At 41.1% G+C, this 23,772-nt stretch overlaps 2 protein-coding genes across 2 annotated transcripts in view; one reads left to right on the plus strand and one right to left on the minus strand.

Annotated features, from left to right (window-relative positions):
* Positions 1–985: 985 nt before the first annotated feature.
* LOC149289296 (CDGSH iron-sulfur domain-containing protein 2A) lies at positions 986–9,429 on the plus strand. Its single transcript, XM_089490706.1, has 3 exons — positions 986–1,088; positions 8,798–9,012; positions 9,340–9,429. The coding sequence occupies exons 1-3, from the start codon at positions 986–988 to the stop codon at positions 9,427–9,429; spliced, it is 408 nt and encodes a 135-aa protein (XP_089346832.1).
* A 3,797-nt stretch (positions 9,430–13,226) lies between these two features.
* LOC149289297 (sodium/hydrogen exchanger 9B2-like) overlaps positions 13,227–23,772 on the minus strand; it is a 28,338-nt gene continuing 17,792 nt past the window's right edge. The window contains exons 7-11 of the mRNA XM_089490711.1: positions 21,833–21,939; positions 15,766–15,915; positions 15,441–15,549; positions 14,146–14,282; positions 13,227–13,448 (exon numbers count right to left, since the gene is read on the minus strand). Coding sequence (XP_089346837.1) covers positions 13,227–13,448; positions 14,146–14,282; positions 15,441–15,549; positions 15,766–15,915; positions 21,833–21,939 — 725 coding nt within the window. The remainder of the gene's footprint in view (positions 13,449–14,145; positions 14,283–15,440; positions 15,550–15,765; positions 15,916–21,832; positions 21,940–23,772) is intronic.

The following is a 23,772-nucleotide window of genomic DNA, read 5'->3' on the forward strand; positions in this document are numbered from 1 at the left end:
CATGTCTATATGCCTAAATGCATTGAGTTGTTGCCATGTTATTGGCTGATTAGCTATTTGTGTTAGAAAGCAAGTGTACCTAATAAAGTGGCCAGTGAGTGTAGACTGATGTCATCACTTGTATGTATTTTTATGTATTTTGTTTGTGCACGTTTACCTCATATCCCCAATACTTGGCCTATTGGCCAAAGATGGATGTTTATTTTAGGCGGTATGGGGTTTTTCAAGACTTCTTGACCTACATATTGTATTGTTAGTAGCAGAGTGGAGGATTCAGAACACAAATAACTTTTCATTTACACAATTACATTCTCTGCTGTTTCTATAGAAAACTTTGATGCTTGTCTACAGGAGATACATCCTGGGAGGAAAAAAGGAACCAGATCAGGCCTAAGCAAATGTGTCCATACCTGGCCACAGGGTCGGTGACAAGGCTTGTGGAAGTCATTATTGCTTATAGGAGATTTAGTCAAAAATGTCTTTCACTAAGAATGTTGCTGCCAATCAATTACCCAGACCCAATCAGCCAGACCAAGGTAGCTAGAGTGTCTTCACATGGCCAAGAGTGTTAATGTCCATTGAGTAACATGTTCCCTAACATAGAGAGGGACTGTCCCATAGTGAGAAAAGAGGGGGAACAAAATATATATATATGTTTATCTCTCTCTCTATATATATATGTGTGTGTGTGTGTATGTGTGTGTGGTCTGTATAATAGAAAGTCTTCCCTTGGTCAGTAGTTTCTATTATAACACGTCCTTGCCTGGTACAGTATTACACCGCCAGCATTCCTCCTCACGGCCGCAGGGTGCTGCTCGCTCTTACCCAGCAAGCAATGGGTACCGTCGCTTGGAATGGGAGAGAAGGAGGAGCAGCGCTGTCAGGAGGAGGTCCGAAGAGGTCACTGGAGCGCTTGGCGCCTCCAGGAAGAAGAGTCCTTTCCATACTGCTCTTCTATTGAAGCTCGCGTCGCTACGAAGAAGCCATGGTGTTGGAGCAAGTAGCCCGTGTTATAAAAGTGCAGCTACCGGCTTACCTGAAGCGGCTGCCCATACCGGACAGCATCGCTGGCTTCATCAGACTGACAGGTAGGAAGCAGGCGTGTGGGTGGCACTGCCCAGGCCTGCAATATACTGCTTTACTGCTTTATTGCTTCTTTGCGTGTTCTCATGTTGTTCCGTGTGTAGTTTTCTGCGGCCGTGCAAGGAGGTATGTCCGGTGCCGTGTTACACAGACCGGGTTACATGTAGATATCTCCACCAGACATGTAACGGAAACATGGTAGCGATTGCCCTGGAAGACCTACATATTATCTCCATACGGTGGTGAGGGCCACAGGCTTCCTTCTTGGAACGTCAGCCCCTCTTTGGACACAGGTGGCCAATTCTCCTCCCGCCAGAACTGAAAATCTCACAGGTTCTGTAGCATTATATTAATATTCCCCTGTCCTGTCTCATCCCCCCTCAACAACCCAATAGATTGTAAATTTATATGATTAGGGCCTTATAGGATTAGTCTTTCTCTATCTATATGTCTCAATGGGTCTTGTTGCACATTATTTTTGTTACTTATTGTAACAGCGCTTCATAATCTGCAGGGGGCCATATAAATTAATGTAATTCGTTGGGTTTTAGTTTGTCAGTTAAACATTTTTGATAACAATAGGGACAGTTTACTGCCCTAATAATATTTATTAATTTAAATATGCAACATTGACATAATTTAATCTTTGGTAGGTACACTAAAACACAAAAAGAGGGATAACGGTTAAATGTTCGAGCTGGAGTCTTTATGGTGTAAAATGCCACATGTCATGAAGGGGTTAACTGCGATACCGTACAAAGTGGCACAGCAATAAATTGTGTGTTTTAGGTCGTATCGGCCCAATAAGCATCCTTTAACTGCAGGCTGCTGGAGTAAAATATCAGAATAAAAACATGACTGGGGAATAATAAAAAAAAAAAAAAAAAAAGCTCGCTCCTAAATCCAAAGCAAATTAGTCAACAGCATCTGTGTAGGACAGCAGTGACAGAATGTAAAATCTGCCTAAAGTGTGACTCTTCAAGTAAATGTCTGTGGAGATTTGATTTATGTACTGTTGTGTGTTTGCAGATTCCCTTATTATTAGGAAGCAGAGGACTTTTTGTAAATTGTGCATTTTCTAATTTCACGGGGAGGAATAATCATGCAGATCCTGAGAATGGGAAATTAGAACGGCAGCTCCCATGGTATACGCATAAGGTAGTTTGTAATCCGTATATAAGCGGACTGTCAAATGGAGAATTCGGGAAAGTGACAGATTCATATTTTCTCAAGCTTCAAATCTGTTAGGGCAAGGATGTCTTGTAGAAGGAAGTCACTTTTTGTGTCTAAATGTGACCCTACTCTGTGCAGCTGTATAGAGGGATGCGACCCCCTACTCTGTGCAGCTGTATAGAGGGATGCGACCCCCTACTCTGTGCAGCTGTATAGAGGGATGGGACCCCCTGCTCTGTGCAGCTGTTTGGAGGGATGCGACCCCCTGCTCTGTGCAGCTGTTTGGAGGGATGCGACCCCCTGCTCTGTGCAGCTGTATGGAGGGATGCGACCCCCTGCTCTGTGCAGCTGTATGGAGGGATGCGACCCCCTGCTCTGTGCAGCTGTTTGGAGGGATGCGACCCCCTGCTCTGTGCAGCTGTTTGGAGGGATGCGACCCCCTGCTCTGTGCAGCTGTTTGGAGGGATGCGACCCCCTGCTCTGTGCAGCTGTATAGAGGGATGCGACCCCCTGCTCTGTGCAGCTGTATGGAGGGATGCGACCCCCCTGCTCTGTGCAGCTGTTTGGAGGGATGCGACTCCCCCCTACTCTGTGCAGCTGTATAGAGCGACCTGCAATCCCCAGATGTGTGCATAAGGTCCCCTGCAGGTCAGTATTCTTCCTCTACTGACCCCTTGCCATGTCTCTTAACATTAAGAAAGTCATTACTCCAGAGGCTGGAGTCCTGAAAGTGTGGGGGGCCGTGTTATACCCAAGTTTAAAAAAAAAAAAAAAAAACGGAAATTTTTTACTTACCGTAAATTCCTTTTTCCTTAGTCCAGTGGCAGTACAAGTGGGTAGTAATCTTACTCGGGACAAGTAGAACCTAAAAGTGAATAAACAGTTAAAATATCCGAAGCCCCTCCTCCTTACCCATAAAAACCGGCACCTCTCCAAAGATGGCAGTTAGTAACAAGACACACAGAAATGGATGCAAAGTAAAGTTTATTCTCAACAAAGGGAGGGAAATCTGTACTGCCACTGGACTAAGGAAAAAGGAATTTACGGTAAGTAAAAAATTTCCGTTTTTCCTGTCATCCAGTGGCAGTACAAGTGGGATGTAACAAGATCCCGGAGAAGGGGGGGAAAAATGCCTAGGAGACAACAGCTCGAAGCACCTTGCGCCCGAAATCCGCCGCAGAGGAGGAAAAGACGTCTAGCCGGTAATGTTGTATAAACGTATTGAACGAGGACCAGGAAGCCGCCTTGCAGATCTCTTCAGGAGAAGCCGAAGCCTTTTCAGCCCAAGAAACAGACATGGCTCTAGTGGAGTGAGCCCTAACGGGACATTGAAGCAACTCGCCCTTGGCCTGGTAGGCCATACGAATGGTGTCAACAAGCCATCGAGAAATGGTAGCCTTTGAAGCCGCCTTACCAGCAGAATGACCAAAAAAATTGACAAAAAGGTGGTCGGTGGTGCGGAAGGATGAAGTACGCTTGAGATATATGTCCAAAGCCCTTTTAACATCCAAGGAGTGCCATTTACATTCTTCCGGGGAGGAAGGAGACGGAAAAAACGAGGGAAGAACCAACGGTTGATTGATACTCGCCCTGGAGATGACCTTTGGAAGAAACGAGGGTTTCAAATGCAACACGACCTTGTCCTGATGGAAAACAGTGAAATCCGCCTAAGACGAGAGGGCTTGAAGTTCCCCCACTCTCTTGGCTGAAGTAATTGCCACCAAAAAAATCGTCTTGAGGGAAAGGATCTTCAATGAAACTTCCTCCAATGGTTTGAAAGGAGCCGAACAAAGAGCCTGCAGGACGAGAGTAAGGTCCCAGGTAGGAAAAGGAGACCTTGACGGGGGACGCCGAATGGTCGCGGCTTTAAAGAAACGTCTTACTAGAAGGTGAGAGGCCAAGTCTGAAAGAAAAAAATGATTAAGTGCCGAGACCTGACCCTTTAAGGTAGAAACACTGAGACCTGAATCCAAACCATCTTGCAAGAACTGCAGAATAGAGCTGATATTCTGAGGGAAGACAGTCAAACCTCGAGCAGAGCACCACAGAAGAAATTTTTTCCAAATACGAAAATATATCCTGGATGTAGAGCGTCTCACAGAATTCAACAGAAGATCAGAAAGGTCACCGTCAACACCTTGGTTCCGCAGAATCATCCTTGCAAAAGCCAGGCCGTCAACCGAAACATCCGAAGGAGGTCTGGACGAAGCTCCCTGTTGTCCAACAAAGGTTCTGACGTCGGAAGTTCCCAGGATGCCAAGGTAAGTTGTATGAGAAGGGCAAACCAACTTCGACTTGGCCAGTAAGGTATGATGGCCAAGACCCTGGCCCTGTCTGAGCAAATCTTTTGGAGAATTCTCGGGATCAAGGCTACCGGAGGAAATATGTAGGCCAAACGGAAATTCCATTGAATTGAAAGGCCGTCCAGAACCTGAGGAGAATCCAGCCTGTTGAGGGACGCAAAAACCGGCACTTTCCTGTTTTTTCTGGTAGCCATCAAGTCTATCTCTGGGAGGCCGAATCTTGCCACCAAGATGGAGAAGGTCTGCGCGTTCAGGGACCACTCCGCCTGAGACCACTTTGCTCGGCTGAGGTCGTCCGCAATAAGATTGTAGCAGCCTCTGATGTGGGTTGCCGAGATGTCCTGCAGATGTTGTTGGGACCACTTCCTTAAAACAGAGCACAGAATCTGAAGCTTTCGTGTTCGCGTTCCTCCTTGCTTGTTTATGTAAGCCACTGTCGTAGCGTTGTCCGACTGGATTCTTACAAAACGACCCTCTACATGGGGCCTGAAAGCCATGAGGGCCAGAAGGACTGCCTTCAATTCCCTGTAATTTGAAGACTGATGAGAATCTTCCGGAGACCAAATTCCCTGCCTGAAGAGGCAACCTAAATGCGCCCCCCAGCCGATTCTGGAGGCATCCGTGGTTAGTTATCCAATGTCGGGGTTGGAACGAGAGACCCCCGGAAAGATGGGTTGATTTCTTCCACCAGTTCAGCTGAGATAGGACTTGGCGTGATATTGTGAAGATTGCGTCTAAGTCTTCTTCCCTTCTTGACCATTTGGAAAGGATCTGCCACTGTAAGGGACGCAGCTGAGACTTTGCCCAACGGACCGCAGGGATGGACGCTGTAAGAACACCCAGGACACTCATAGCCCTTCTGACAGAGCAGGTAGGATTCCTTTGAAGAAAGGAAATTTCCTGTCTTATCTTCCTGATCTTTGATTGCGGGAGGAAGATGCACTGGGAAACTGAGTCCACCATCAACCCCAGGAACTGGATCCTGGTGGAGGGAAGGAGATTGGATTTCTCCTTGTTGATGATCCAGCCATGTTGTTCTAGAAAATGAACCATGGTGTCCAAGTCTGCCAGAAGTTTTTTTGTAGAGTTGGCCTTGATGAGCCAGTCGTCCAAGTATGGTTTGATAGCGACACCCCGGAGTCTTAGGCTTGCCGTCAATGGGCACAGGATCTTGGTAAAAACTATTGGAGCCGACGAAAGACCGAATGGGAGGGCTGTGAATTGAAAGTGATAAATTATCTTGTTTACTCGAACCGAGAACCTGAGGAACTTTCTGGACGAGTCGGCCATAGGCACATGAAGATAGGCGTCTTTTAAATCCAGTGTAACCATAAAATCTCCTCTTTGCAGAATATGAGTGACAGATTGGAGGTTCTCCATACGGAAATGTTGATAGCGTACACAACTGTTGACCCTCTTAGATCCAAAACCGGACGGAATGAACCGTCCGGCTTTGGAACCAGAAAGAGACGAGAGTAGACACCCTGGAATCTGTGACGAACTGGGACCTTCTCTATGACTCCTTTCTGTAGCAGCGTGAGGCATGCTGAAAACAGGGCTTCATTTTTGCTTTCCGCAGGATATGAGGAGATGAGAAAGCGGCTCAAAGGAGGTCGAAAAAACTTGATTTTGTATCCCTCCGCAATGATCTTCCGAATCCAAATATTTTGAGTGGTCTGCTCCCAGGCGTCTCTGAACCATAGCAATCTTCCTCCTACTTTGTCAGAACTTCCTCTTTTCTTGCTTACCAGGACGTTCTTGGAATTTCCTATCTCCCGGTGCCACTGAGGACAATCCCATAGTTCTGGCCGATAATTTAAGAGATTCATGAGATGAATCCAACAAAAAACTATTGGAGAGCTTTAACCTGTTAAGGAGTCTGGAAATCTCAGAATCTGAGTCATCGGAGAGACATTCTCCCAAGGCGTGAATCCAAATATTCTGGGCTCTAGCCACCGCTGCGCTGGCCACCGTTGCCTTACACTGCGAACCTGCAGCTTGAAATATGCGCCTGCACGAAGTTTCTGCCCTTCTATCCATGGGGTCTTTAAGACCTGACACCCCTCCAATTGGAATGGTCGTCTTTTTGGAAAGTTGTGCAATTTGGAAGTCCACTTTAGGGGGATCATCCCATGTGTCTTCCCCTTGAAGTTTAAACAGTTGTCTGAACTGTTTTGAAATAAAGGCTCTTTTACCTGGGTGCTTCCATTCTCTTTCCATAAGTTCTGTTAATTTCGGAAGAACCGGAAAACCTTTAACCTTCTCTGAATCCTCCTCTAGTAACAGACGCGAAACCTCCTTAAAAAGCTTACGAAGCTCCTGAGGAGGGAAAAAAACCTCATCTTCTGAACTATTACTTGAAGTAGAAAGAGATGAGTGAGAGATTTCACTGGAGGAAAGGTCTGATCTAGATGGTGATCTGGACCTCTTGCGTTTATGCGAACTTTCCTTCCTTTTCTCCTGGGAATGAGCAGCAGAAAGTTGAAAAGCTTCAAAGGTCTGGGCCAAATTCTCCTGGAACCAACCCAGGAAGGAATGCAAATCTTTTTGCTTTTCAGTAGCAAGTTGTTCCACCGAGCATGATTACACATTTTCTTACGACAACTATCCGGGAGAGGAGTAGCACACTCTGAACAAGCCACATGCTTGGATTTAGAAGTAGCTTTTCTGGGAGCCGGTGGCCTTTTATCTTTCTCCGGAATTTCTATAGGAACCGGACTAGACATCTGCTAAAAGAAAACAGAGGTTAAAAAAAAAAAAAATTTTTTTTTTTTTTTTTATATATGAGGGCAGAGAAAGTATAGAGCCAAGATAAATAAAATCTTACCCTAAACTCCTCTGAACCGTGTGGGGGGGCTGGTGACACGGTAATCCTGTACTGGCAATGCTCCTGCAGTCAGACAGGAAAAAGCGCCTTTTATAGCATTCAAAAATGCCGCCCTCCGGAAGATCCGATTCGCGCATGCTCAGTAGCGCGATCGGATCTTCAGTGGAACGCAACGACACCCGGGCGTGCGTTCCACCGTAATGCGCATGCTCCCGCATCACAAATACAAAAGGATGCATAACAGTCATCTTCCGTAACGCGAACCGCTACGGAAGGAAAAGCCTCTCTCTGCTCACCACCCGGGGAGCAATCGGAGGAAGAGGAACCCCCAGGCAGCAACCCGTGCGCCTCACCAGCATCGTCCGGAACTGAAGATTCTACCGTCCGTCCCTGAAAGGGACAAGAAAAAAACTGCCATCTTTGGAGAGGTGCCGGTTTTTATGGGTAAGGAGGAGGGGCTTCGGATATTTTAACTGTTTATTCACTTTTAGGTTCTACTTGTCCCGAGTAAGATTACTACCCACTTGTACTGCCACTGGATGACAGGAAAAAAATGTACCCGACTGCAACACTTTCAGTGCTTCATTCCTCACGTCTGAGATTTTATGGTACGATATTCTATCTTTCACAAGACTCACCGAAAATACAAAAAAAAAAGTAATCATCGAGTCTTGGGGAGAAGTATTTTAAATTAATTAATCTGGAGGACCTCTACTGTTCTATGCATTTCTCCATTATGACAACCTGCCGGCGACGTTCTACTTTTCACTCGGACAAAACATTAATTGTTCTCTCTAGCATGCTAAGCTGATAGATATTAGCAGCTCCGGCTTTCACACATAGAAACAACACAAACGCTTTTTAAAAAGCTTTTTTTCCTGTTTCTGTGGCAACAACTTCTCCAATCTGTGACCATGTGACAAGCGTTCCTTGAAAGATTACAAATGAGGCAAACTTCGATGTGATCAGAGTATTCTTTACGGGGAGGGTTGGGCATTCAGCAGAACTAAGAACTATGTTTCTGGCGCTGTAGTTACACAATTTTTTTTATTATACAGCGCAAGGCCCAGACGTCTGCTCCAGAAGTTGCCCAACGCCTTTCTCGCATCTCCCATTTCTCCATTAGGTTGAGTCATCTACTGATAAACTTGGTCTGCCCTCGGAGTTCTGTCATCCTAGTCCGAGCAATCCCCCCACCTGCCATGGGCCCCCAAATAGATTGTATGTGTTTGTTTATTTTTGTCATTGCAATGTGTGTTGTGCCACAGAACTCACTAAAAATAATACGATTCTAGAAAATGTCTGTACATACTGATTGCATACTTTTGAACAATGTTTAGATGTTGATAAGAGAAGTGAAATTGGCATTGCTGATACACTGAATCCTAATTAAATCTTTTTCTTTTTTAAGTTTCAGAATGGTTGCGACTTTTGCCGTTCCTTGGTGTCATGGCACTGCTTGGATACCTTGCAATTCGACCGTTCCTGACAAAAAAGAAGAAACAAAAAGACAGCTTGATTAACCTGAAAATTCAAAAAGAGAACCCAAAGGTGGTGAATGAGATAAATATAGAGGATCTGCATCTTGCTAAAGCTGCCTACTGTCGATGCTGGCGATCTAAAACTGTAAGTAGTTTATAACCTTTGAAGCCAACATTCCCAGACACCAGCCAGCAATTAGTCGTTCAAAAGATCGACTGTCATTTGCAGTTAGGAGCTTGAGGGGAATGGAACAGATGACTAGTGACTGCCTGGCATGCATGGACTGACTTTGTAAATAACATTGACTTTGCTCTCAACCCCTTGACTTTGCTATACATTATGAAGGCACATGTTCAATAAGCCGTGGCTTTTGGGAAGAGCTTGGCTGACCCTGCACATGTATTATGAAGTTTTCAGTTATTCCCTTATGTCATGAATCTAAAATCATACAAATTTTTTCTTCTTCTTAAGTTCCCAGTTTGTGATGGCTCTCATAACAAGCACAACGAGGTTGTGGGGGACAACGTGGGACCATTGATTTTAAAGAAGAAAGAAGTCTAATACATCTCAAGTGGATTCATCTTAGAACCAGTTTTCCTGGCCATTGTGCAACACCAGGCTTGAATCAGTAGTGGTAGCACGTGTCCGGGCTTGGATGTTAATCACGAATACAGGTCCTTGGTACATGTAAATGGCCTATTGGTACAATGAAAATACATTGTTGCGAAAGTTTTTGTTTATCTCCAGTGTGACTCTATACCTGTGCCTTGATATGAGATGGTGGATCCCATCTTTGTTTGAATATTGCTGTCCCAGACCCCTAGTGTTATATGTTTTTGAATTTGTATTGCTAGACCCTCACAGCTTTTGCCATAGTAGTAATTCATCTTGAACTAAAAGATGCCTCCTTTTCTCGACTCTGTGATATATTGTTCCATACGATTGGAACTAAGAACTAGAGACTTTATCTTTTTTAACACCTGTGTGTATTTTATGTATGTTTGCCAGGATTTCATTGTCACAAAGACTTGCATATAAAGTGTGTTCATATTCTTGGTAAGAGATACAGGAACCAAATGATAAATGGACCAAGGACATTGGGGAACTTCTATATGGCAATGCTTTATAGGTTACTGTTTAAAAAGAATATAGTATACAAATTTGGAAATACTAAATAAAGCTTTTTGATCTAATTCCCAATTTCGTTTTTATTTTTATAAACATACACAGATTTAGCGATTACATATCAGCAAAACTGCTCTTTATACAAAAATACATACAAATAAAACTGTTCCCCGCAGGCTTCATAAAGTTTATAAAGAGAATGTACATTAAAGGTTTTACCTTTCCTTTTTGTTTACCAGCACATTTTATTCATAATTGCAAGTAATGTTAAGTAAACATGCCCACCTTCTGCATCATTAAGTCACCATAGGTTAGTGTTCCTGTGGATTTTGCATTTTTGATTTTTTTATGGGCCAGTATATAGTCCACTTTTATGTAGTATGATCAACCTGGAATAATTACACTATTGCTTATGTAAATAAAGTGTTTATAAAAAGTGTGTCTCACTTTATTGTTACCTTTTTATAATGCTGCTTTTTAATAAGTAAAATTAAAAATGGTGATTAAAATGATTAACTGGCTTAATTGGCTTTTTTCACATGGGGTTGTATTGGTGAAAAAAAATAAAAAAATATTTTGTCATTTTAGACAAAAAAACCCCACCAAGTAGACTTTGGAAGTGAGAGCTTCAAATTAGACAATGTTGCTGCCTGAATTATATATCAGGAATGAAATATAATGTCACCCCCTTCTCATGTCACGAAGTTTAAGCACTTAGATATTTTTGGATAGAGATTAGTGGTATTCGTAAGTAGACAGGAGGAAACTAAAACGGGTCTGTGTTTAAAGTTAATATTTTGTACTATGTAACAGAATGCCAGTTACCTAAATAAATATGCTGGAATCCCATAAAAGTTTGCCCTTTTATAAATAAAGCAAAAATGATCAATATACTGTACTAGCTAAATTGCTACAATTTGCAATCTGCTTGGCCATACTGTACAGCAGGGGCGTCCAACGTGCGGCCGGTCCTGCTCAGTCACGCGGTGGTCTGCCGCCCGGCTGCGAAGTTCAAAGCCGCCGTTGTGCGACTCAACTAATTGATAATGAAAATCGTTGACAGTCGTCTGGTCATAGGAGATCATGCTGTGGATTCAGGATTTCCTTTCTTCTACATTGCTTTCATTTTTAAAGCTTGTGTCACTAAAAGCCAAGGGTTAATAATGAATATTGCAATTCTCCCCTCCCCAGTAGTTGGTAGTGACATTCAGCAAGTATCCTGCCTTTGGGCAACTGTAAATTCTTAGCCTGTTAAATTTTTTTTAAATGATCTTATTGAAATTGTGGGACATGACATAACACATGGCAATAGAATCAAGTGAGCATGTTCAATGGTCAGTCGTGTTTTCTGTTTTTGTTTTGTTTTTTAGAACATGAATTTTTAGCCTTTGTTACAAAATGAAGTATAAAACTACAAACTTCTGATCCCACAAGCATATTTATCAACATGGAAGATATAACGGAGAGAATGATCAATGTGGGGTCTGTCCTACACATTAGTCAAATCGACCCCTTGAAAAGCTTGTTTTTCTCTGATTAAAGGTTGTTGGCAACACAATGTTTGGAAAAATACATTTTATATTTTAAAATCATAACTAGTCAAACTTATCTGTAAACATAAAAAAGCTCAAATGTAACTTACGCTTACATCAGGTGCCTGTGAAGAGTATAATTTATATAATCAGTAGAAGCTGTATTTTATGTTCTAGCAGAATGGGATAGAAAAAAGCCCAAATTGCTCCACTGCTTTACCAGAAAAAAAAAGATCTTCCCCTTCCACAAGGAATTTGTAGCCAGAGTAAAAATAAAATATGGTTTGGTTTTGTTAAAGACACTACATGCTGGGTAATAGGATCAAACAAGCAGAACATTGACTCAAATGCCATTTCTATTAAACTTATTTGTTTTGGTGAATACATAAGTTTGTGGGACTTACTAAAAATAACACAGAAACCATTTAGTTGTCAAAAATATTTAACCATATCACCACAGATAGGGAAAAGGGGCTGGATGTCATATAATATTACAGGTTTATGTGGTTTTATAACCTGCTTAATATTTCAAATGTTTTATAAATTTCAGTGTCTTTACTTGAAGTTGAAAAGGTTACATAAGCTTGCGGGACCTCGTTTAACTGGCCGACCAGCCCCCCAGACCTGCCACCCTAGGACTGGATACGTCACTTGTTGGCATTATATAAATAAGAGATAAATTATTTTTTTCTTTGTCGGATCAATAAATGTGCCAATACAATAAGGATCAATTAAATTATTGTAAATTGTAACACCATTACGTAGATTTATTTAGTTACGGTAAATGTTTGCTCTCATCCCAGTTCACAAATATAAAGTCAGTACTGCCTTCTAAACAATTAAATGCTTTAGTCTTTATCACCTAGGACTGTCTGTGCCATAAAGTGCTCAATGTCACATGGCTGCCTACAACAGCAGCCTCAAGACCTGCAGATAAAAGGAAGATCTATATAACTAAACAAAACAAAAGCACATTTTCTTCTGTGTTATTGTCATTCTACATCACTCAGTATTTTATATATATATATATATATATATATATATATATATATATATATATATATATATATTCGCATGGGAAATCCCCATTCAAAGTAAATCATTGTTCTATTTTGGCGCAGCAGACACAGAACTGGATTTTTCAATCACTAATCATTTCAGATTTAGGCGCAGAGACTTTTACGACATAGAACATTTTATCGTATTAACGGTTTAAACAGGCTGTGGGCCATAAGTATAAAGAGGGCTACATGTACCAGGAACACTTAATTGTAAAGTGACACAAATGCAGGCACTGATGGGTTGTCGCCAAAGAAACTAAAAAAAGCTTCTTAAGAATTATTGTTCTATTTTTATGTAATTAAACCCTTGCATTGTGTGTGTGTGTACATTAATTAGTGTTAGATCCATGACAAATGCTTCTTTAAATGGAAATATGATATCTCCCTTTGTCTAAAACCTTGTGGTGTCTACAAACAAACTTGTTACAATTGAATATAACTTTGTATTTTGTGGCCACGGATGATCTCTGTCGTTTAAACCAAATTCTTTCGTAAATATTCCTCAAAAGAGAAATTACAATATAGAAATGCATCTTTACAATGAAAATGTCTCTCTTCTATTAATATCCGTAATCTCCAATAACAGTGTATTATGAATATTATAAGAGAAACCCTCCACAGCCAGCATGGATAGACACTCTCACACTATGCCAGATTCTCCTTCTCTGGCTGCCTCTTCTCTGCTGCTCTCATTAGGTTTCTGGAGCATCTTGGGTCCTGTAAGGCCAATTATAACTGCGCCTATCGGAGCAGTGATTAGAATCGAGAGAAATGCTACGGTAAGCACGTCCATCCCATAGCCTTCATATTGTACATTTTGTTTGCTCCGTGCTGTGTCCAGGGCCACAGATCCTATAGCAGCCTGTTTAAAACAAAAAGACATTGATCACATACTCTTCTTAACTTGTTTTTAAAATCTTATATAGAAAATAATGTTTCCTTATTTAAACATATAAAGACGTGCCCTCATTTGGTCAGTGGGTAGCATGATGTGGTAGACAAGAAGAGGATGTACAGTCAGGAAATTCCTTACCATTAAAGAAAAGTAGGCAGCTGGAAACATAGTTTGCACAGAAAAAACAGTATGGCCGGCCATGAATACAGTAGTAAATCAAACTGATATCCATATCTGACCAGCGGGTCATTCCATGATTTCAAGTTTTGAGTAATGCTAATGGGAACTGCGTTTTCTCTCAGAGCGGTCTTAAAGGATTTAAGTGCTAGCTCATAACCGGCTACTTTAAAGAAAGTGAGATGGCATCACAGAATTATGCCAAGAAGGACTTGATGAATAGTAAATGCCATCATTCCTGCAGCCAAAGAACATTGGGATTGAGCACAGACATAACATGTCCCTGTTTTTATCAAGGAGAGTATGCACTTTTTTAACTTCTAAAGCCATGGTAGCCATGAACCTCTTTTAAAGCTCAAAGCTTTTTGGAAAAAGGTACATATATACACACTTACATTGGCGTGCTGATAATGTGTTCCAAAATGTTCAAAAGTTTTTTCATTCTCATTTCAAATCTAGCAAGCTTTATTACAGGTTTTTAAAGTACCTGGACAGTAGCTTTAGGGATCCAAGCCAGAGAGATAAATATTTTTTCTTTGAAATTAAAGCCAGCGCAGGACACCATCACGTACGTAGACAATATTCGAATTACTAAGGCAACTGCAAGCGTAGCGACACAGAGCCCTGGGACAAAAATAATTTGAATATGAAACGGAATCAGCATTTATTGAAACTAAACATAACAATTGAGTAAGGCTCCAGACCAATGACACCTTTTGCTAGTATTCGCCAAGTACACACTACTGAGATGTGGCAGACATGATACAAAATACACTAATGCAGTTACAGATAATTATTCACATTTCTGGGTTTCACAGCTCTACTAAAATCCCCAGTCTCTAAGAATAAAAATACATGAATATAATAAACATATAATAAATATATAGTGCATGGAGCAGTGCCCTACCTGTCTCCAAGCTAGGGATCAGCCTAACATGCCTGCTTTTCATACCTTCCCTAAAATAGCTGATGCTCCATACAGCAGCTTAGTGTAAATTATGGAAACTGAGTAAGGGAGATGTTAATGCCTCTGATCCACAGGCACCAAAAGAACACAGACTAAAATATAATTTGTAATATATATGAGTTTAACACTGGGGAGGGGGTTGTGTTGACAAAAGAGACAAAGCATGGTTTGCTCAGATTTAAAGGTTTTGGGCCACTTTTGATGTTTTCCTTGCAATTACTCATTATAGCCACAAGGGGTCTAGTATAATATGGCTTTTGAAACAGCATTACAATTATGACTGGATCCTTTCTCAGCATCTTCTCTATCCAGTTCCTTTTGGTGAATGAATGTCAGACAGTATTTCATAATGTATACTGTGTGTTGCCTGACAAATGTATTTTGGCCATACTGTTATTGTGCCTTCTGGCCAGGGGATGCACTCCCCATACAATGATGTGTTCACCAATGTTTGCCAGTACCCATGTAGATATGGGTATATGTATGTATGTATGAAATATATGTTTTGTAATGTATGTGGGTCCTTTAGGTACTAAACACATCTTTGTAAATATATATGATGTCTGTCTGAAAACACACACAGACAATTAGTATTTCACTGCTCAACACTTTGTTTTAGAATTATAATATAAATATATGTTATCATCCAATTTGTGGGGGGATGTGTTTACTAGATGTCGATCTATTTACCAGTAAAAAAAAGAAAAATGGGTCTGGTTTCTGACATGTGCATCCTGTTGCTGCTTAAGGTCTTGAATATGCCCATAGGAAATACAAACAATGGTAATCCCAGACACACCCCTGCCACAACTTACCAACTGTCTGCGGGTTTAGAGACGCAACATATATTTCAGAGCCAATCAAACCAAATAGTAGAGGCTGAAAGATATACCAGCCGACTGCAACTATACGTTCAACAGCTTCCTGTAAACAAAAGTAAATTATTAATGGGGCTACAAAGCCAAGTCTGATTAGTCAATCAAATCAGAAACATTTATTTTAATAAAACTGAAAAGACATTGAAATTAATTCATTGACTATTACTGTACTTTTGTGGTTTGAACTGAAGGTTTCAGATTGTCCAATTCCCCCTATGTTCTATATAATAGAAACAAACCACCAGTGAGATTTTACAATCACCTTCTCAGTAGACCATGCGATGCCCGCGAGAAACGCCGTAACCAATGTGCACAGGCCTCCTGACCCTGGGAAGCCAAAGGCCAGACTGCTGAAAACTGCAAATATGGACAGGGCTAAAAGCAGGTAGGATCTCTTCCAATTCACATATTTCTAGAGGAAGGAAAGAGAAAACATTAATGCAAAGTTACTCTAGAGGGAACAGAAAACTATGGGGTACTGGCACTCCCAATGCAACATATTGACTAGTGTAAACTTTATTCCATGTCAGGTGAAGAATCAAGCAGCAAAACATTACAGCGTAATGATGCAAAACACATTAGGCTTCAAGACCCTTTTAAGGAAACCTAAGGTCAAAATACTTTGCTTATGCTTTTATGGCAGAATCAATTGACTATTTTTTATGCTATTGTGTGGGACAATACAGGGATAATTAGGGGAACTGTATATGTGTCATGTGGTGAAGAGTCTCCCCCCCCCAAAGAATTACAATGCCTATAACGTTTGTCCCTTCTTCATTTCCAGGTTATTTAATAGGTTTTTTTAATTCATAAGTTACACTTTACCAGAATTGCCAGATTGCTTATAGTTTGATATTATTAAGCCCCTTCAGGACACAGGATACAATATCATACCTCCCAACAGTCCCGGACAGTCACATTTTTTTGGGCAATTCCCTGGGTAATCAAAGCATTGACCAGTCTCTGACTGGTCCAGGGAGATGCAAAAAGCAATATTTTGCCGCTCCCACATGCTCCACTGTGACACTAGTGCTGCACATAAGGCCTATTTTTGGGACCAGTCGTGCCCACTTGAGGGGCCAGTCCCACCCTCTTCCTCCCGATTTGATAATACTACATTGCGAAAGAACTTACCTTAAGAAAGTAGTGGCGCAGGGAGATATCCCTGCAGATACAAGAAAGATCCGGCTGCCTGATATTCTGGCATTCCTGCGAATGTTGTCAGCTGTGACAACATTAAACAGCAAAATAGAGACATTTTTAGAGTCTGTGCAAACCCTGCTGGAGTCTCTGATGATCCCTCTGCTACTGATCACACATGCTGTTATCAGGAAAGCAGGGCTGCAAAGCACACCATGAGATCACAGTAAGAAGAGGAAGATGATGCCGATCATAAACTAAATGTCACCGCCAACAAAAATACTTTTAGTGCCAACTATTTTTTCATTTTAGGTAGCATAATGTTCACAGAATTCATTTATCAACACCTATTTGTTCTTTGCCTTCTTGTTTTATCTAAACATTATTGTGACTCTTACTCCTGTAGAACACTGTGATACATTCATACCCAGAAAGCATTCCTAGAGGGACAACAGGGAAAGAAAATAAGGGCACTGGGATTTTGGTCCCAACAGCGCTCAAGGGCTTCCACCACTTTTGACCTATCACCTTAGGAAGAATATGACAGTGCCCTGCACCCACATAGTTAAAAATAAATAAATTTATTTATTTTTAAAGGGACCCAGTAATGACATCACCAGGAGGTACCCTTTAGTTGCAAGAGAGATTCAATGGATCTACAAAGACACAGTGGGGTCGACATATTTCCCTGAAAGAAAAAAGTAAAAGAAAGCAAACAAAAAAAAACCTGCTGCAGAAATGATAAAGAAACATGAAACACTAGAGGACACTATACTACACAATACAGCAATTACTATATAGTGCACAAAGTAAAGGACACATACTGTACTTATTAAATTACACTAAGAAGTCATCATTTTGAGAGAAAAAAAAAAATAGGGCCACTTTAAGGCGTGATGAAGGATGCACAGCACCCAGGCACCACAATGGCAGGTAATAGTATCAGGCTTCCCAAGCAGCTGCCTGGGGTGCCATAACCAGGGCCTCATGGATCTCCTTCTAACTGGCTCAAAATGAAAGCAGTACGAGGTCTGTGCCTTCAGACCTCTGCATCAGCGTTCCCTAGCACTGTGTGCACGCGATTAATGCCGAGCGCCAGGGTATGACATCATATTCCAGCACTCAGAACTGAAGCTGCACACAACGCAAGGGAGCACTGAAACAGACTGGCGGAAAAGAAGATGGATAAAGAAATAGGTGAGGGCCAATAATAAAGGGGAGAGAAAGTGTGTTTGTGTTTTGAAAGTGTGTGTATAAGTCCAAGCATGAATGTGCCTGTGTAAGTATATGTGTATACGCAGGCATTTGTAAGGACAATGTGTGTATTTTCTACTGTTATTTGGGCTTAAAGGGGTTAGAATGATTCACATGCTTTTTTTAATAACAAAAAACCCCAATAGTGTCCTTCAAGATGCTGTGCTGCCAGTGTATTTACCACATACCAATGATCTATGGTAGTATTGATGGGAATTGTTGATATAATCTGCACCATAACATGCTAATTATGTGGGTTAGGCAGAGTTTTTAAATGTTGGTACCTATGCATAAATTAATACTTTGGAGTTACTATTGCCATCTGAATCTCAAATGCAAACTCCCAACAGTAATTCTTTGCCACAAGTTCCTTTTATTACTAAAGTATCTAGGATTCACAATTGTAATAAAAAGCTTAATCTTCAACAAACTCATATTATATTACAAATGGAAGCAAATTGTGAAGAACATTGGAAAGTAAACCAAAATAATGGAGAGAAAAGTAGATTAAACTCTAGTAAATTATCGCTACTGGACATGTATGCAGAAAATATTTCCCCAAACGTATTAGTTTAAAATGTCTACTTGGTCCTATTTACAAACACATTTTTTAAATTCCAAATAGATGGGATCATCATGTGCCTTGGATTACTTTTAACATGTGAATAAAACGCTTAATGTTCAAAAGAATGTATAATTAAATATTTCAAGCTTTCCCACGTATGGGGAGGGGGTTTCAGTAAGGTGTTTAAAGGGACAAGCACGGCTAAAAGTGTTGATTACAACACACATTAAATATTCTGTATTCTCAGAACGTCAGAATATAATATTTGCGTTTGTTATGGCTTTTTTTGACAATAACAAGAAACCATATATTCTATCCAGGGGAAATAGCCACCCGGCTGGTATTTTACCAGCACAGCCAGTAATCAACGTTTTGGAGCCGCTGCTGGCATATGTAAAATACCAGCAGTGCACAGCCAGTATTTCTTTGCGGCAGAGGGTGGGGGCCCAGGGTGCACCAAACCAAGGTGCTCTGAAAAGTAAGGGGCGCATTGAGCACGGAGAACCGCACGATAGGTGAAGTCTGTTCTGGCTAAGTCTCCCTACCTTCTCCACCGACCACTTCCACATTCCCTTTCTCCATTCCCGCACGTCTGTTTCTTCTCTTGTCTCTTCTTGTTCTTCTGTCTTTTTTCTTTGTCCACTTCTTCCTGGTACCTGAATCACTTCCTCAAAAGGGCAAAGCGTCCATGTGGTGGATTGGGCTCAGCCCTTATATGGAAGCGCTACAGAAGGCCTGGTCAACGTAGGTGATATCAGGGAGAAGTGAACAAATAAAAAAGAAAGAAGAACAAGAAGAGGCAAGAGAAGAAGCAGAGCTGTGAGAATGGAGACAGAGATACGGAGGCAGTTGGCAGAGGAGGTAGGGAGACTACGTAGGGTCTGCTCAGTCCTTCTTGCAATAGAAACTTGACAAACTTCACCATGCCCCCCAACTGTCCCGATTTGGGTGGGACAGTCCCGATTTTGGGACTCTGTCCCACCTATCCCTACCTCTGTCCCACTTTACAGGGGCGGAGGAAGGGTGAGGAGAGAACAGCACTCACCTCGGGTGCAGCTGCGAGGGGGCGCACAGCTGCCTGATCAGCAGCTGCAGCCTGCAAGACTAGTTGGGAGATCACAGTCTCCATCTAGTTGGCTCAACATAATCACTATGCGCCGGCAATGACAGAGCCCGCGATCCCACCACAGGATGGAGGAAGAAGGATGAAAAAAGAAGGATGGAGGAAGAGGTAAGAGATGGGGAGAAAGGGGTGTAAGGGCAGTGCATGTGTATATGTGTGTGTAAAGGCAGGTGTGTGTAAGGGCAGTGTATGTGTATATGTGTGTGTAAAGGCAGGTGAGTGTAAGGGCAGTGTATATGTATTTGTGTGTGTAAAGGCAGGTGAGTGTAAGGACAGTGTACGTGTATATGTGTGTGTGTAAGGGCAGTGTACGTGTATATGTGTCTGTAAGGGCAGTGTATGTGTATATGTGTGTTTATGGGCAGGTGTGTGTAAAGGCATTGTGTATGGACAGGCGTGTGTAAGGGCAGCGTACGTGTATATGCACGTGTGTGTAAGGACAGTACACGTGTATATGAGTGTGTGTAAGGGCAGTGTATGTGTATGTGTGTGTAAGGGCAGTGTATATGTGTGTTTATGGACAGGTGTGTGTAAAGGCAGTGTGTAAGTGTCCTGGGAAGGAGGCTAACATTAGCCTTTTTTTAATTAAAGAAAAAGATCTCTGCTGCTGTTGACTACTCTTCCAATGATACTCAGCCAGCATTTTGGTGGACACCTGGCTGGCTGAGAATCATGGGACTTGTAGTTCACAGCTAGCATCTGCAGCTTTAATGTTGACTGCACTTCCCATGATACTCATCCAGAATCATAGGAGCAGTATGTCTGGCTGAGCCTCATGTGAACTGTAGTTACCAGCAGATGATGTGACAGGTGTTAGTTGTGAATTACAACTCCCACAATGCCTAGTCATTATGGACACCTGGCTGGTTGAGCATCATGGGAATTGTAATTCAGAGCTAACACCTGCAGCTTTATCTACTGTTAACTGCACTTCCCATGATGCTAAGTTCAATGTACTGGTTATTTTTAATATGCATGACGTTGCTGACAAAAATGAAGCGTGTTTTAAGTGGCGATGCAAGCGCAACATTGTAAAGTGCAATTTCTTGTATTGGTAAGTTCCGCAAGAGTGATTTAAAAAATAAAAGATGTGTCCCTCTTTCACATTTTGAAATGTTGGGAGGTATGCTTCACCTTTTTGTATGATCAAGTATGTCAGTTAAAAATACCAATTTCCAGCAAAATCTGTCTTAAGTGAACTGGTCCAGACTGGGGACGACAAGACAGCCCTGGTACTTTTACACCAGCAACCGACAATGACATAAGCATAGCCAACTGGTGTATGCGAGAAGCCCACACACTACATTTTTATGCTCACATAGTATCAGGCAAGGCATTTGCCTAGTGTGAAAGATCCAGGCTTGTTATTGCATTTCATATATTGATTTTTAGTACCATCATATTAAACACTAATATAATTTTCTTTCTGCTCCAAATAACATAATGATACAAGGCGATAACAAATTTTAAGGCCGAAAAGACCAATCGCTTTGGCCTTTAGTGATGTGACTCCTAAATGAATATTTAATATTGTTCCTTTTACATTCTGCTATCTCCTTTGGTGTCAACACATATAATTTAGTGCTAATGCCCACAGAATACTGGAGCAAAAACCCTGTTTTTTGCTTTCATTTTTGTTCTAAATAATTTTTGGCAATTTTGCAAAACACGATTTTGGATCCTGGTGTCACAAAACAAAGATAAACAAACAACTACAGTTAATAAAAAAAAGTAGAACAGGTTTTATTTCAACAGTTCAGTAATTATTGCTGTGGACAAATGTATTCATGACTGATTATCGATTTCCTTTGGGCTAAGGGAATTTGTAGTCCATAACAAACGGAACATCATTGAGTTTTCTCTGACTGATTGCTTTGGATGTCACATCAAATATATTATACCAATTCTCCCAAAAAAAATTGTGAACAAGCTTAATCTTCTTATTATAAATGTCGTTGTCTCAATAGGTTTGTAGTTTAGTTGTTTTTTTAAATCAAATCCAATAATATTTTGTGTCCTTTTTACAATTCCATTAGGGAAGGTAGCAATCTTTTCGTTATCTACAATGTGTTGATATATCTTAGAACTGTCTAAAGAGATAATTTTATTGTCTAAAGTACATAAAAAATTTATCTCTCCAGTGTCACAGGGAGCCCACCAAACAATGTAAATGTGCAGGGACTACTGATGTGTGTGTGTGTATGTGTATAAGGGTGCGATCAGAATATGAGACAAAAGGAAATTTACCTGATCTTTGCTCGGGAAATACCGAAGAAAAAATCCAAAAGCAAGCCCAGCTGCAATACCAACCACCACTTCCAACACTCCCCTGACAATACTGTTAATGGTGGAGCCTATAAAAAACATATTTACATTTAAGCTATGCAAACTTATGAAAATACATACACGTGCATTTTCACTCACAAATAATTACATTTAACTCGTATATACACTCATCTGCAGAAGAGTAAGGCTCATGGATTCATTAATCTATGAGTTGCCTGCAAATCGAAAATAAGTTCCAACATACATTTTTCACCTTGCATCCCCAGGGGTATATACTATGCATTACGCAGGGCAAGCTCAGCATGCAATCCCCCTACCCAAGTAGCATTAATAATGAAAACTTCAGAAATAAGAAAAAAAATACACTTAACAGTCCACAGTGGATTATTAGACACTGAACACAAGTGACGTCCCTTTTCAGTAGTTGCTCTCAAGATTGTATTCTATATGCCTAAATTTGCTTAGAGCAGTCAATTAGTGGTAGAAAGGAGCACCCATTGAACAGACCCCAGCCCACATCATTTGCTTAGCTGGTGCTGAAGCTGACTGGAGGCAAGTATATCATGTGCAAGGAACTGTGTTCAACCCAACACATCTTCTGAATTGGAAATAGCTATGGGTGGGCGAGGAAAGGCAAATGCATATGCAGAAGCCCCCTTGTATTTACATGGGAGTCACCATTAAAATGCATTGGGGCTATGCTGCTATCATGTGTATTAAAATGCCTATGATGGCTGGAGTGTCCTTTTAAATCATCCTGATTAAATATGTAATGTCTGTTGTCATTGGTATTTTTATAAACATGCAATTTGGAGGGAAATAGGAATTACATAAGCATAATAACAGTAATGTAAGATGCCTTCTCATAGCAGAATATGAACATTAATTTTAATACAACTCTTAGAGAACTATACCAGATCTATCCCACTGAAGAATTACCTGGCAAGGGGACTCTCTACCTCCACATTGCATATTTCTCCTATACTAGTTGTTGACCAACTCGGGTTGGCTTTTTTTCATGGGTAAATGGGAAAAGCCTTACAGATCAATCTAAGTGAGACACAGTGGGAATTTTTTTTTCCTCACACATAAATGCTCATGCAATAATAAAGCACAGGAGATATCATACAAGTTGCTCTCCCTTACGTCTTCACAGGATCTTTCCAGACCACCTAGAGACTTGCTGGAGATGTGGCGCCTCTCTAGGTTCCACACTTCATATCTGGTGGGACTGCCCTCTTGTAACCCTTTTTTGGTCTAAAACCCACTCCACGTTCCATATGTTTACAGATAATCCACTTGCTTTTCTTCCGACCCCCCCCCCGATATTCCTGCACCATACCACAATGCCAGTATCACAACAACATAAAAAGTCAGTTATTAACCCCTTAAGGACCGGGCTCATTTTTCGTTTTGTACCCTGTGGGACCGAGGCTGTTTTGACACTTTTGTGGTGCTTGTGTTCAGCTGTAATTTTCTCCTCACCCATTTAGTGTACCCACATAAGTTATATATTGTTCTTTTCAGGACAAGATGGGCATCATCTTATCATCTTATTTACTATAAAAAAAATAAAAAAAACATGGTGCAAAATTGAAAAAAAAACATTTTATGACTTTTATTTGAAAAATCTTTTACTCACCTAAAAAAGCAAGTAAAAAAACTAGCTAAATAGATTCTACTACTTGTCCTGAGTTTACAAATACCCAATGTTTTTATGTTTTTTTGCTGTTTTTTGTAAGTTATAGGGCAATAAGTACAAGCAGCGTTTTATGATTTCCAAATCTTTTTTAACAAATCTGGTCAGTCTGCCTCCATCTCCTCTTTGGAACATCTTTGAAGCCGGTTAACTCAATTTAACCCATTCAAACCATATATTTTTGAAAACTAGACACCCCAGG

Source organism: Sceloporus occidentalis, unplaced genomic scaffold, assembly GCF_023333645.1.
Source record: "Sceloporus occidentalis isolate IW3139 unplaced genomic scaffold, rSceOcc1.0.p SCAF_46, whole genome shotgun sequence".
Classification (NCBI taxonomy): domain Eukaryota; kingdom Metazoa; phylum Chordata; class Lepidosauria; order Squamata; family Phrynosomatidae; genus Sceloporus; species Sceloporus occidentalis.